This window comes from Notechis scutatus, chromosome 3 (assembly GCF_049901735.1).
Source record: "Notechis scutatus isolate UNSWTSFEM ecotype Mainland chromosome 3, rNotScu1.2, whole genome shotgun sequence".
NCBI lineage: Eukaryota > Metazoa > Chordata > Lepidosauria > Squamata > Elapidae > Notechis > Notechis scutatus.
Window position 1 is genome coordinate 114,734,003 of NC_142011.1, and position 14,876 is coordinate 114,748,878.

At 36.9% G+C, this 14,876-nt stretch overlaps 1 protein-coding gene across 5 annotated transcripts in view; it reads left to right on the forward strand.

Annotated features, from left to right (window-relative positions):
• Positions 1–4,461: 4,461 nt before the first annotated feature.
• Positions 4,462–14,876, forward strand: part of LOC113422334 (uncharacterized) — a 34,162-nt gene continuing 23,747 nt past the window's right edge. For 2 of the 5 annotated variants that reach the window (XM_087960983.1, XM_026683191.2), the window contains exons 1-4: positions 4,462–4,622; positions 10,408–10,585; positions 12,963–13,042; positions 14,031–14,858. In XM_087960983.1, the coding sequence (XP_087817109.1) occupies positions 10,493–10,585; positions 12,963–13,042; positions 14,031–14,858 (1,001 nt within the window). In that variant the 5' untranslated portion in view covers positions 4,462–4,622; positions 10,408–10,492. The remainder of the gene's footprint in view (positions 4,623–10,407; positions 10,586–12,962; positions 13,043–14,030; positions 14,859–14,876) is intronic. The other 3 variants (XM_087960984.1, XM_026683192.2, XM_087960982.1) reach the window with 2 other exon arrangements.

Consider the following 14,876-nt stretch of genomic DNA (forward strand, 5'->3'; position numbering starts at 1 on the left):
TCAAGGCATAATTTTCCATAAAATTACATATTTCATGAAATAGTAATTTCATCTTTATACATTATACATATAAAATATCCTTCAACCTGTAATATTGGGGAACTACCTAGTTACCCAGCAGAGAATATTCTTCTAGTATGCTTGACATTCATTAGGCTTATGGGACAAAACAAACTATGCAACTATATGTATTAAGAATGTGATAGTTGAACAGGTTACAAAGTATCAACAGGTTTTTATGTACATGGTTGATGAAAGAGCTGTCCAATGTTCACATCAAACTTTTAATGAAGATGTACTGATTCTCACTCTGCTCAGACAACCTACAGGCATTGCTAACTTAGAAAAGCAAATTTATTTCTATTTCTCTTGGTTTCTCAGGGAGGCATCTCTGGCATTACTGCATCCTCAAGGTTAGGAGTATCAAACTGGATTCTTTCGAGGGTCGGATCAGCATTGTCTCCTCTGTGGGCTGGCGGTTGGGGGGGCGGTGGACGGATGCCTCCTGCAGCATCCTGCCCGCCAAAATGGGGCATGGGGAGTTCACAACAGTCACACGGCCCATTTTTGGCTGGCAGAGTGCTGGAGGCATTGGAGTGCAGCATGTAGCCTGTTTTAGGCACCAGAGACATCGCAGGCCAGTCCCTTTATTTTTCCAGGCCAGCCCCACAGGCTGGATTTAAGCACCCCGCAGGCTGGATCTGGCCCGCGGGCCTTGAGTTTGACACCCCTGCTCAAGGCTGAAGAGACCACAGCTCACAGAAGTGGAATCCACATATTACTAGGCTTGATTTTTTTTCATTATTTTCAGAACAGAAATACAATTCTGCCTTTCTTGTTTTGTATTTTTTTTCAAAGAAATGCACTGTACAAAATCAGTGCCTACCCCTCCTAGAAGAATGAAATATTTTGAGGAATATTAAAAAAGGCAGAATATTATATTTCCTAAATGAGAAATGGAGAAACATGTTTTTAGAGGCAGAAGGCAAACCCCATTTTTCTTAACTGTCCACAACATGAGATAAAAAGCTTATTGAAAAAGACAAGAATATAGATAGTTCTATTCATAGGCAAAGCAAATACTGAAGGCAAAAATCTATTCAAGACAGAATATTTTGAAACTCCCTGCAGCAAAGTCTGAACAAAGGCAGAATGATGGGATTAGCCCTCACTCAAGACCCAAAACAGGAGGAAAGCCACAATAGGAATTGCCCAATGCCCTTTCAGAACACAATTCATTGCTTCATCTCAGGAGTCCAAACTTCAACCAAACCTGGAAGCTCAAACACTTAGGATTTGCATTTCGTCTTTTGCCTATGGAGCCAGTTATGACCCCTAAATGACCCCATAGTAATCTGGTAACAGCCAACAGAAGACACAAGAACAGGAAGCTCAAGTGCAAAGCTCAAAGAAGGTATAAAACCTCCCACTCTCAACTCCCATTTTGTCAGCTGCCCAGAACTACAAAGCCATGTGGTTCTGCTTCATCAATAAATGGACCCTCTTTTCAATCATTCTCCAGCCTCTATTTTATTACCAAAGCCTTCCTCCTGGCTTGGAACTGAACCAGATGGATATGTCTTTCCACAGCACAATATTAACCTATGAGAGCTATCTGGTATAGTAGCCAATGTACCAACCAGCAGTTCAATCAACCTATTTCAGAACATTCTGGGGAGACTTCCGGTTTTCAGGGCTTTGGCGGCAGGCAGGAATCCGCGATTGTGCGTGGTTCCTGCCTGGGCTCGCCGCTGGAGCGTCCCGAGCCAGTTGGCTTCAGGGCTAAGCCACCCCGTAGAGGTGGCAAAGAGGGGGGAGATCCCAGCAGGGTCGAGGAAAGCCGCATCTTTCCTCCCCAGCTGGCTAAACTCCCTTTCCCGAAGGTGGTAAGAGCGGCGGTCAGAAATGGCCATCTCAAAGAAGCACTCAGCCGGAAAAGGAAGTGCAGGAGGAAGTTAAGAAGTGAAAGTTTTGGCTGACTGGGATAAGAAGCAACAACTAAGGTATCCTGGAATTTAAATTTTAAAAAAAGATACATCGCTCCCAAGGAAGATTCGGAAGCAGCGAATGAAAGTGAAAAGGGAAAGTTTTAAATTTTCACTCTCCTTCCTAACATTGACAGCGAACAGAGATGAATGAGAAATCGGAAAACCCGCTTTGGCATCAATAGGTAATTAAACTGGATAATTAAATGTCAAGGGGATAATAAGGATTTCTGAACACTAAAAAAACCCTTTTTTTTTTTGCTGTAAGTGGGAAGGAAGAGGAAAAGAATAAGAGCAGGATTCGGAAGGAGACTGCCTGGAATTTAAAAAAATCTGATTAAATCCTAACGAAACTTCTAAAAGATACATTTTAACTGGAACTTAGTAATTAAACAGTAACCCCAGGAAGAGAAAGTGAAAAAAGAAGAAAGTGTCAAAAGAAACAGCTTGTGTGTATTTGGATTGCTTGGTGACTTTGGGACTTTTGGAAATTATATTTGAATGACTAAAAATAAAAACACTTGGGTGGTTGTTTGAAAAAATTTTTTTACAATGGCATCACTTGTGGATGAACTGAAAATGGAAGTTAAAAAATACAAAGAAGAGGAACAAGAAGAAAAGGGCTCTCTTGGCTCTGTTTTTCAATTCTTAGAAATGGCGATCTGTACCTATGAGAAACTACAAGAAAAGACTGCGCAACAAGAAGATTGGGACAAAGAAGAAGCCATCTTTAATGAACAAGTAACTTTATCTGGGGAAGAAAGGGGAAAGGAGGGAAAGAAAATGGAGACTTTAAGACCTAAAAAAACAACCAAAAAAGGGAAAAATAAGGTGAAAAGTGGATATGTTAGAAAGCAACAGAAAAGGGGAACACAGAAGAGGGAAATGGAGGTGGAGAGACAAGGGGGTAAAAAGGGCAGAGAGAAGAAGCAAGGGAGGAAGGAAGGGAAGAGAAGCTACAAAGGTGTGGAGCAAGATGTAAAGAAACTGGACTTATTTAGAGATAATGGGTAAAAACTTAATTGAAAAAGTGATTCTGCAAAGGTACATAAGATTGTATTGTTATATTTGTATTAGAAATAATGTTAGAAAATTGGAAACAACATATGATTAAAGTGGGATAAAATACTCAGTGTAATTCAGTGAAACTTTTGTGAATAAAATAAATGAAATGAAATAAATGAGAGAATTGAATTAGGAAGGAATGAGAACATTTTAATGACACAATGTTTTAAAATATAAGTGAAGTGGGGGGGAAATAACTATGGAAAGTTTATAAGTGTTCCCATAGAAGTATGATACTTGTTTGAAAAGTAACGTGTAAAATGTTTAAGATTTAAATGAATATTAACGATAGATTTGAATTGGTATGGATTGTTGTTTTAATTATATTATATATTTATAATTTGTTCTCTTTTTAAAATATAGTGTGTAACTCTAGAATGTACTAAGCAGAATCCGAATGGAAGCTATGTATTATACTAAGTGTTATAAATTTAGGGGAAAGAGATAAAGGCGTCATACTCCAATCAGTGATTACAGGAGAAATTTTGTTTAATGAGAAAAGATAATAGACAGCTGGAAACAGGACAGACAAAGAATATAAGTATAATGATCTGAACTGAGATGAAATAAATAAAATAAAATTAAGAAAGTTAAAAGAGGGGAGAAGCTATATAGAAAATGTAGAATGGTAATAAGATATGGAATGGTATATAAAATGAACATGAATTTGAATTTGTGTTTGTATGAAGAGATGTAACCCGGGATCAAGCTGCTTTCAAAAAAGATGTTTTATGTTTTGTTTATGTTTGTTTTTAAAAATCAATAAAATTTAAAAAAGAAAAGAAAAGAACATTCTGATAACCAATCTGGAAAGTATTAATTCTTCTTCTTTCTATCCTGAATTTTGCATTTGAAGATACGATTTTTATCATCTTGGAGAGCATATGTTCCATGACTGTATATGCTCGAGTCCATAAGTGCGGCCCATTATTTTTCCTTCTCTTCTACTTGAGATCCTTAAGAGATGGGGCCAGTAAAACATTCGATCGTGTTGTATAACGCTGTTTCCAGCAGTCTGCTAGATGGCATCATGAACTCCAATCTCCATTTCGTGCAAAGGCTCTCTCTGTTCTTCTCTGTAACAAAAAGCACCGCTTTGCGACGTAAAACACCCTCGGCAACCCAGGCAATTTAGTCTGAAGAAGGTCCTGAAATATTATACTGGGGCAGCTTGTCATGTCTTTGAAGAAAAGCGTCATTGGCCGCAATTTTGAGCATGAGCTCCACTGACCAAATGAATCTCAAGCAACGTCCCAAAGGCCTTCCGCTTTCATTTCCGCTTCGGATAAACAAAACAAAAAGAGCCTTTTCCTACCACTCCGGCTTCAGGACAGCGACGGAAGTAGAACAGTGATCAATTTCCTGTGTCCGATGGAGGCTCAGTGACGTCCAAAGAAGTGGCGCCTTCCTTCTCTTCCGTTGCGATCTTCCAAGATTCCACAGGTGGCCGCGCGTTCTGGTTTGGGAGGGCGGCGGTGGGAAGGGCACGTTCGTCAGTTTTGCACCTCTCGCTCACTTCCCGGCCATATGTCATGATATTTACAATTGCCCAGGACCTTATGTAATTACAGGGTAAGCCTGGGGGAAAGGAATTATTGGGAGGAGCTGCGGGAGGGCGTCAGGGAGACAATGGACAAAGAAAGTAGCGATGCCTCCCCCCCGGTGCTAAAAAGAACAGTGGGAACAGTTCGGGTGTACCCGGAAAATAGCATTGTCGCCGGGATGTAGGCGGATCTTTGGAAGGAGTTCCGCTGTTGCTGGAGTCTGTCTTCTAAACCGCTCCGGTGTGATCTTGCTGGAACGGGAGGTTTGCTACTCCAGGAAAGCTAATTTAGAATAACAGAGTTGGAAGGGACCTTGGAGGTCTTCTAGTCCAACCCCTGCTTAGGCAGAAAACGCTACACCACTTCAGACAAACGTTTATCCAATCTCTTCTTTAAAACTTCCAGTGTTGGAGCATTCACAACTTCTGGAGGCAAGTTGTTCCATTGATTAATTATTCTGTCAGGAAATTTCTCCTTAGTTCTATCGAAGTTGCTTCTCCCTTTGATTAGTTTCCACTCATTGCTTCTTGTCCTGCCCTCAGGTGCTTTGAAGAATAGTTTGACTCCCTCTTCTTTGTGGCAGCCTCTGAGATATCGGGATATTGCTATCATGTCATGTAATCAGTATTAGAAAGTTAGCACAGGGAGCGGTAGCTTCTGTTCCTTTCACAGTGAAGAACTGGAAAATGTTTCTTCCAAGATTTGGAATCACAGTAGAAAAATAACTAAATTTTGAACTTTTTGACATATGGTAAACACCAAAAGAAATACAAACAGGGCTAAGTGGATTTTCGGTCTAGCCAACAAAATATAGTTATGTATACTAAATCATAATAATAAGCCCTAATATATATCCAATATGTATGCACAAGACAGAAAGAAACCTTAGCAGGGCCGTTATTCTACTCTTTGAACCTATCCTTGCATCTCCAGAGTTCTCCTTTGCATGTTTGGGAACCATGATTTTAGCTTGAGTGTTGTTTCTGTATTTCTAATATCAATAGTTCATTGTCCCACTGGATGTTATTGGGTCTGAAGTAACTGTTTTGGAATTATCTATTTTGTGATGCACTCTGAGATATAGTACTACTAGGGTGAACAATGGTTTTAGTCTCAGGGGCTAACATTCTTCTTTTCATTCCAACCCCAGCATTGTAAGCAAAATGATCTTGTTAAGCAGATTTTCTTTAAATTAGCATGAAAATGGCAGAATGAGAGATATAAATAATTTCCAATGGCAGAATTCTAAAATGCTATCTGAACATATTTTTTTTGCATTTGTTGCAAAATATCAACATGAATTAACCTTGAGAAAATTGCATTTGTTTATATTCATTGATTTGAATTGAACACAATATTTTCTTTATGTTATAGAAATGTTATGAGTATTACAAATGTTAGGAAATGTTATATATGTTAAGTAAGGTTTTGGACCTAGGCCAATAGGTTTATTTCATAGAAGGTATTAGATGACTAGAAGAGGGCAAATAAGGGGAAGAGGGTATTGCAAAAAGTTGGGAAATGGCACAGCTCCTTTCTTGGCTACTACTATAACTATTACGTCATCTCTTTCTTACAAGGGAATGCTATCCATTTTCTAACAACTATTATCCACATATGTGGCTGCATTCCATTGACACCACAATCTTAGCTCCTTTTTTGTTCCGGCAGATTTGTTTTTTCTTCATAAGAAAAAATATTTGAAGAATCTCTGTACTCACTGCAAACTGAAATGTTGCAGTCCCTTCCCATCAGCCCAACATTCTTGTGTCTTAGTCTAGTTGACAAGTATGTTGATTTTCATGTAGATTGCATTTCTGTATTTAAGAACCTCTAAACTTGAGGGCTGTTTATTATGGATGCCTACTGCTTGTAAGGAGCAATTATCCCATCTCCTTTCTGAGGTGAAATGGATTCAGTCCTCTAATACATGTTGGGAAAAAAAAGACCAGTGAGAGATTGAAGAGGCCCATCTTCTTTCATCTCCCTTATATATCAAAAGTTTGTGGTGACCTACACAATAAACAGTTTCTGAGGAGTATAAATGGGATGTGCTTTTGCATTTGTCGACATCTGGCTCACAGAGTGGAAAAAAGCTCTAATTCTAAATATATTTCCTGGTAGATCAGAAAATTTGAGACCTGATTTCACTGTGTTCTTTACCTGCATTGAAAATTCCCTATTGCTATCGAGTTTTATATAAAAAGGTGGAATTAATAATAATATATACTATATATAAAAAGAGATAAAGTAAATTGGCTGAGCAACTTGTTATTGTTATGTGAAAGGTATCTTTGTTGGAGAATCTGGGATTGAAAATATCTGAAAAGATCTTAGTGTAAGAGCAGGCTGGCCTTAATGGTGGACAAATCTAAAACTAACCAATTTCTGGCAATGGAAGAGTATACATGGCAGGAACCAGTAAGCCAAGACATTCACAATCTCAATTGAGTACAGCTCGGTGTATAATGATGAAGGGAAAAAAAACTAAGGTCTGTGAAAATAGGGTTGAAGAAGATAAGAGAAAACAAAGGGGGAATGTGATAAGATTCTTCATTAAAAAAAGGCAAAATATATTTTATATTCTCTCAGATACCAGGTGTGGGAAAAGTTTTAAGTTACAGAAGGAAAGTTAAACTGAATGCTGAAATACCCCTAACAATATGATCAGTTTGACAATGCAAACAATTACCAGTGAGGTGGTGAGACTCCCTTTGTTGGATCTTTTCAGATAGATGCTGAGAAGTCATCTATCATGGATACTTTAATTTGGATTTTGTGCATAACAGCGTGCTGGGCTCAATAGTTTAAAAGGTTGTTTTCATCTGTAATACAATGATACAGAAGCTGTCTTAAAAAGATAAAATTATTTGAAATGGGGGAATAGGGTATCCCAGTCACTTCCCAGTATTTATGTGCGTATGCATATTCATTGGATTTAAAGGGAGCTTCAGTTGCAAATGACTCTGAGCAGGATATATCCCAGTCTTCGTAGGTTATGTTAAAAAAAAAAACCAAAACCAAAGCATAGTGATATAGATTATTATTAAGTATTATGGATGGTTGAACATTGTCAAATAAAAGGGTAATCCTTTAATTAAAAATCTAAAATTACAACACTTAGCATGAAAATACTCTCATTGTATTGATTTACAAAAATTGGAAATCCTTTTGGTGCTATCATTTTCTAGAGATGACTGAAAGTTTTGAAATGTGCCTACAGGGAAGGTACATCCATACATTTTTTGTACAACCAAAAGGAATCTTTTATTCATCTAAGAGCTGTAATATCTTAAGATTAGAACTTATGATATTGTAAGGGCAATTGACTCAAAAACATACTAAGTACTTTGGTGTTATGCAGCAAACTATGGGGATATATTCAGAATAACTTATTTTAAAATTCAGGTTCTTACTACCAAGCAACTTATTTTCAGAATATCTTTATTATTTAGGTTTACAACAGGACCTGTTCTTCACTTGGATTGTCAATAAAATAACTTCTATGCACTATAGAAATCAAAAGTACAGTTATTTAGCAATACAAAGCAGAGTTGCTTTGATGTGACAGATAAGGTCTTTTTATTTATTTGAGGTACAGATTAAAAGATTAACAGAGTTGGAAGGGACCTTGTAGGTCTTCTAGTCTAACCCCCCACCCAAGGTATTTAGAACCCAAAGCAATCCAGTTTTGTAGTGCATGATTTTTCTTTTGACTTCAATCCATTTGCTGAAATCTAGTGTTCCTTTTTGTGGGGGAAAGGTTCTGCGACAGAATGCACACCTAAGAGAAACAGTGGAGAGGATTTTTAGCAATACAGAGTTTTCCCTAAGAGGAAGCAGTAAAGTACAGCAGAGAGAAGCCCAAATTAAGACACTCTGCAGTCCTGATCTGGGGAGGGGGGAGGAATGAACAGGTTTAGGGTAATCACACTCTAGAATTTCGAGTAGGTTAGAAGATTATAAATTCAGTGTGGCAAGATTCTAGAGTCCATTAAGTGAAAGCAAATAAAGGGTTGGATTTACTGTGTCATCCTTCGGTTTGTGTCTGACAGGTGCTGCTGTTTGGAAAAAGATTTCCAATTTGGATTTAAATTTGGCTTTCTCACAATATTCAGGCAGCATAAATGGTGCCTGGTGTCTCAAGAGATGCTACTATCATTCTGTGTTAAAACAACTGCACCTGGTATTAGGTATTTTCAAGATCCGATTCAAAAAATTTATCATTTGCGGAAACCTTTCATGTCTTGCAAATTACCTAGTGAGAATAATCAACCAATGGAACAGCTTGCCCTCAGAAGTTGTGCGAGCTCTATCACTTGAGACTTTCAAGAAGAGATTGGACTGGAGATCTGTCAGAAACAGTGTAGGGTCTCCTGCTTGGGCAGGGGATTGGACTAGATGACCTGCAAGGTACCTTCCAACTCTGATTATCTGTTATTTGCCTGCCCAATCTGATTTTTATCAACCACTACATGGTGTTTTTTTTTTCATAGTCTTGCCATCAGAGCTCCAGCTGGTTCTTTTGTTACAGTTTAACAGGGCCTTAAAATATTTCTAATTGTTTCTGAAAACTTTTAGAGGTTTAATTGGATAGTAATGTTTTATTGTAAATATAAGATGCTCATTGAGATTTGATTAGCAGATTCTATACAGAGCACAGGATTGAACTAATTAACCATTTCCATGATTCCATATATATAAGTCCATTAAAAATCCAAATAAAGTTGGTAGTTTCTTAATTATCTTTTCATACAACTTACCTGATACTTTAAAGTCCCATTACTGATAAAAGGCCAATTGAATTTGGGGGCAATATAAAATTGTAAGGGAAAACAATGAATGTAGTTGCCACCAAAGTATGCAGTGTTGGAGATCCCAAGAATAAATAAATTTGTCTATGTAGTAGCTATAAAATTACTTTGCTAAGTATTAAAATGCTACACCATGACCCCAGTCTTTTGAATATTCTAGTACTTCTACAGGTTTTAAGATGCTAAACATGTGGAAGTTCTGCTATTTTTGTTACAAATAAGATGCCCCAACTAATTAGTGGAATCCTAGTGTTCTACTTGGGTTAAAATTAAGATCCTCATGAATCATATAGTGATATATGATGGGTACTTTTGAGAAAGTTGTGTATGAAAGTTGTCACTACCAAAATGGCTTTATTTAAATTGTTCTTTTTCTGTTGATTATTTTTAATTATATTTTTGTTCTGTTAAAGTGGTTTTATATTGTGAACATGATATTAATTACCCAGAGTTATATATTTAATATGGATAGCTGTATACATTTTCTCTCTATATAAAAAATAGTATTTATTGTGTTTTGATGTCCTCAGTTTGCCAAGTACTTTCCTTTTCAGGAGCATGGAACACGGATTATTCATACTTGAGCAGGGTCATTTCATATGATGTCAGTTTGCTAAACAAAGCTAGATCTTATTTGTAAGTCAGGGAAAGTATTGCTACCACTAATCCCAATGTATAAACCAGTGTGCACAACAGAAGATACCAATGTGCTTATTTTGCAAAGGAATTAAGGCCTCTGCCTGTAAAAAACTAATCTGCTTGGTGGATATAAGATGCTCTTTGGTGTACTGCAGAAGAATAAAAATCTACAGAGAAAAGGAAGTGGTATAGAGTGGCAAAAACTGGAATATGAACATTCCACAATGCAGCAGTTTGCTAAATAATATTCCATTTGTTTATTATTAATGTGTGTTAATGTAATCTACCAATATACATGAAACTATACATTTTCTGATTATTTTTTGCTTTTTGCTGCTCTAATTCTCAAATTATTTTTAGGTATGCGGCCTGGCAAAGATAAATAATGGACCTCATATCAGGAATTTTACATATATAGCAGGTCCAATCTTATATTTATGGTGTAATGAATATACCATTGCACCAAACCTCTGTAATTCCAGCTCGAGATGTTACTTTTTCCAGAGTTTCTAAGAAGAAAGCCAAGAGGAAAGAACAGGTATGGTCATTTCTTTCTCCAATTAGGAGGCACAGCTTTATCTGAAGAGAATTGGAGAAGCATAACTTTTAGATTAAAGTTTTCATATGGAACTGCTTGTATTGAAAAAGTCAAAACTCTAAAGTGTTTTGACTTTTTACATACCTAAATACTTTTATATTCTTCAAGAAGCTATTGCAAGTGGAAGTTCTGAAAATATTTAAGCTATGACTGGGGAAAAAAACCCTGAAACTTCTCAGCAAATAGTTGATCAGTAATAACCAATATATTTATTGTTAGGCGTTCTATATTTTTTTGTCCTCTAAGAATCTTGGGGGGAATGGTGGTGAAATCACTGGAAGGTGAAGAACGAATTTTTCAGTCTATTTGTATGCAAGAGCTCTTTTGGGACTGGAGGGATAGGAAAATAGATATATTAAATTTTTAGCAGTTACAAAAAGAGCTCTGTAGACTACAAAAATAGTATATGATGATGAATCACCTTTTTATGTGATTTTATTGATTGCTAACAAAAAGAAATATTAAGACCTTTAGCGATTGCCTTATCTCTTATTGTTTAGTCTATGATCAGTTTTTTACTTGAGTATCCAAGTGATGTGTGCTGAAACATCAAGGACTAGAGAAATAGAGATTGCAGTCTAGTCTGGATGAGGTTGCACATGGGCTCTTCTAATTTTTTCTATTGTTCAGCAAACTTGCTATTTTATAGAATATTCTTGAAAAAATATCATTTTTTACATATTTATATCACACATATATAAATATTAATCCTCTGTCCACATAGACCTCTTTCTTTTTGACTGGTTCTGCTCCTCTGCTGGTTCTACTGTGTTCTTACCAACTACATTACTTTATTGGATTGAGGTCAATTTAGAATCAACACATGTCCAGAAATCCATTGTTGGAGTTTTAATACCTCTGCTAGTCTTGTCTCCCATTTTAAACAGCAGTTATTTATGAGTGGCAGTTCTTGTTCCCAGATGTAAAGCAATCACTTTTGCCTCAATGGTAATTAAGTAAATGATAATTTAATGGAAAAATAATATAGCACGTGTAAAAATTCATAACATGAAATTTTTGAGTCAGTAAGACAGCAGTTTTTGATGTATTTCCATCCATGATTGATTGGGAGATTGTGGGATTATATGTAAATATGTGACAATTAGCTTCTGACAATTTTCATTCAGAAACAGGAATATGGGGAGGCTGATTCTGGTTGCAATTTCTCTTGTGTTATGTACCATTCTAGTGATGCTCTTGCCACTACTGTGGTAAGGTTACCGGAGTTCCTTACTTGCACCTTCAAGCACATGTCACAAGTAGCAGCCTATAGAGGCAATAGAAAGAAAAGTTGCAGATGGCCAAGGGCCTTTAACGTGAATGAGTGTTCTAAAATGCTAACAGTTTTTAACACTTCAAGCACTAAAAATTAAAAAATGGAACTAAAGTACATTGAAATGGAGAAGTAAATTTGTCTGTAAATAACATTTTGGTTTCTGGATAATTTAAGTTTTTATGTATATAAAAGTGAAATACCATTACATATCATCACAAAATCTCCAGAACCATAAAGCCTACAAACTTGAAATTTGGGACCTCTTGGCTTCTAGGTGCTCACTAAGAAAGGATTTTTTGAAATGACCATCAGAGTATTAGTATTTCATATATTATTATTAACACGCTATGATGCTAAGGAGTTCTACTCTGTCTCCCCACCTGAAAAGAAATATGTTCCAAATGCAAAACACAAGCAGAGGAGAGGAGTTTCAGTTTTAGTTTCACAGCAGCAAGCACTTTAGTACAGAACAATTGAGCTAAGTCACGCCCAGACTCCTTCCTGTCTCCTTGCTCACACAGCAAATACGCTAGCTGGATGCTGGTAGGCAGAGGCAGAATTCACCCCCCTGTTATTTTCCTCCCCCAAAACTAAGCCCGATCACATAGTTTCATAGCGAAGCATGGGTATAGAGCTAGTTATTTCATATAATTCCTAAATAAGATGAGATATCAATTGAATCCAAAGGAACTAATCTGCAGGGTGAATTGCTTTAAGTTGTTAAAAGTAGTTTCTATATTGAAGATGTATTTTGTGCATGATTATTATATGGAAGCTTCAGCAGATCAGCAATATCAGGAGAGAGGCCATTTCAGGGTTTAAAAACTGCCTAGGGAAAACCCACAAACTGTAATTATCTCCTCTACAAATTATTGGAATGCTTTGCCTTCCAAGCAGAATTCTGTTCAAAATAAACACCCCCAGTTTAACTGTTTTTGAAGAATATCTTGTTTTTATTGAAATTGGAAGGACTAACAACAGATTCCCTGGTATGAAATCAACTTAACTGATAAAAACATTTTTTTGTTATTATTTTTGTAGCCTGCTAATTCAACCTCTTTTCCTGCTCTTTGTGGCTTTTCTCAGGCATCTGCCACACCAACCAATCAGGACATTTGCAGGTGAAGTATTAACTGTGTCATTGCACTAAAACTGATGACAGTCATGATGTCAGAAGTTATGCTATCTTACAGCTGATGATCCAGGAAATCTTGCAGGGTGAATAACAGTTGGTCTTCCAATAAGTAGCCACTTTTCCTATGTTTTCAAATTGCCATATTGAAATATATTAGAAATTGTTGGTAACATAATATATTTTTGTACAATACCTAGTTTTTCCCATAACAATAGCTCTGTAAGATGAGTTGACCTGAGAAAGAGTGCCTGACCTAGGGTCACCTTGGAAACTTTCACAGTGGACTAGAATGTGGATCTCCACAATCTGAGTCCAGCACTTGAATCACTGCACCACAAAATATTTTGGATTCTAAATAGCTGTTCCAACTATAGCAGAAGTGTTTTGAGCTCAAAATAGAGAGAAATATCACCAGAACATTTCTCATAAAGTTGGAACAACTCATTTGGAGCTTGAAACATGTTTCAAGTGTATTTATTTTACACATCAAGTGTACTTATTTTACAAGCAAACATAAAACCAACAATATAAGATTTTTTTGGTCAGGGAATACTTGATATTACAAGAATTAAAAATAAACCAAATGACTACACATACACATATACATTTAATGCACATTATGTCAATTTCTAATGTAAATGTGGAATGGGACAGAGATGCATGGAACATATTATATGGTGGTGAATAAACAGTCTTTTTTCTCAACAGTTCATAAAACCTAGAAGAAAGCACAGATCAACAAATCCTGTCCAACCATGCTATGCTGTATGCACATGCATATACATGTTTAAATGATCTTAGCATATAAAGTATTGTGGCACATGGATTATGCTACCATATTGAATGGCCTGTTTAATTCTGCCTTTTTATGTTTGTTATTTGCCTTCCTCGTATTGGCTGAAAATATCATTTCTTTAACAAATTGTATGTACTGTTTAATTTTTTGTGCTTTTATTCCATTGTTCTGCATGCAGTTCCAGTGCAGTGTGTTCTGAATGTTGTCATCCCAGTCCAGTACAATCTGCTGTTATCTTGAAAAATCTTGTCTGCCAGAATGCTCTGACTCCAGGGGCCACTGTGACAGTAACCTGTCAGAATACGGTGCAGGCTTCCAAGGCAAACTCCCATAGGCATGAACGTGTTTATGCTCTCCAGTCTAAGAGTGAAAAATCCAGCCATGCTCTGAAATTCTCCAGGTCTCTCAGTGATATGGATCAGAAGGCTCAGAATACAATTGACAGATTTAGCTGCGTGGAACGAACATGTTCAGAAGGCAGACTTACCCAAATGCAAAAGCAATGTTTAAGACTTAACATAAGTCATAAGGAGAAGAAACCATTCAGCTTCAGGCCCTTCACTGTTAACAATTGCAGACTTTCATATTTCTGGTCACTCTCGACCAATTACTCAAGCACTTCTCTGGCTACTGATACTCATAGTGCTATACGTATTCCTCTCCTGGAAGACAAGTATGGCAATGAAATCTCCCAGAGTAAAGATTTGTTGCAGTGCCTTTTCTCTTTTTCTCATATTTCCAAATCAAGCAGTCATGAACTGGATAACAAGTCAAGCTGTCTCCGGTCAGAGAAATCATCCAGTGGTATGGTAGAGAGCACAGGTTTCTGTTCAGATGATATGGGAGATAATGATGTCTTTGAGGACAATTCTGTGAGGGTGAAAATTACAGCATTGCGGGCACCACTCTGCTCAGCTGAAAAGGATAATGATCTAGACTGCCCTTCCCAATTGTCAGAAAATTTCCCTCCACTTTCCCCTGTGTCTGTGTCTGGAGATGTCTGCAGGTTGGTTTATGCCAAACC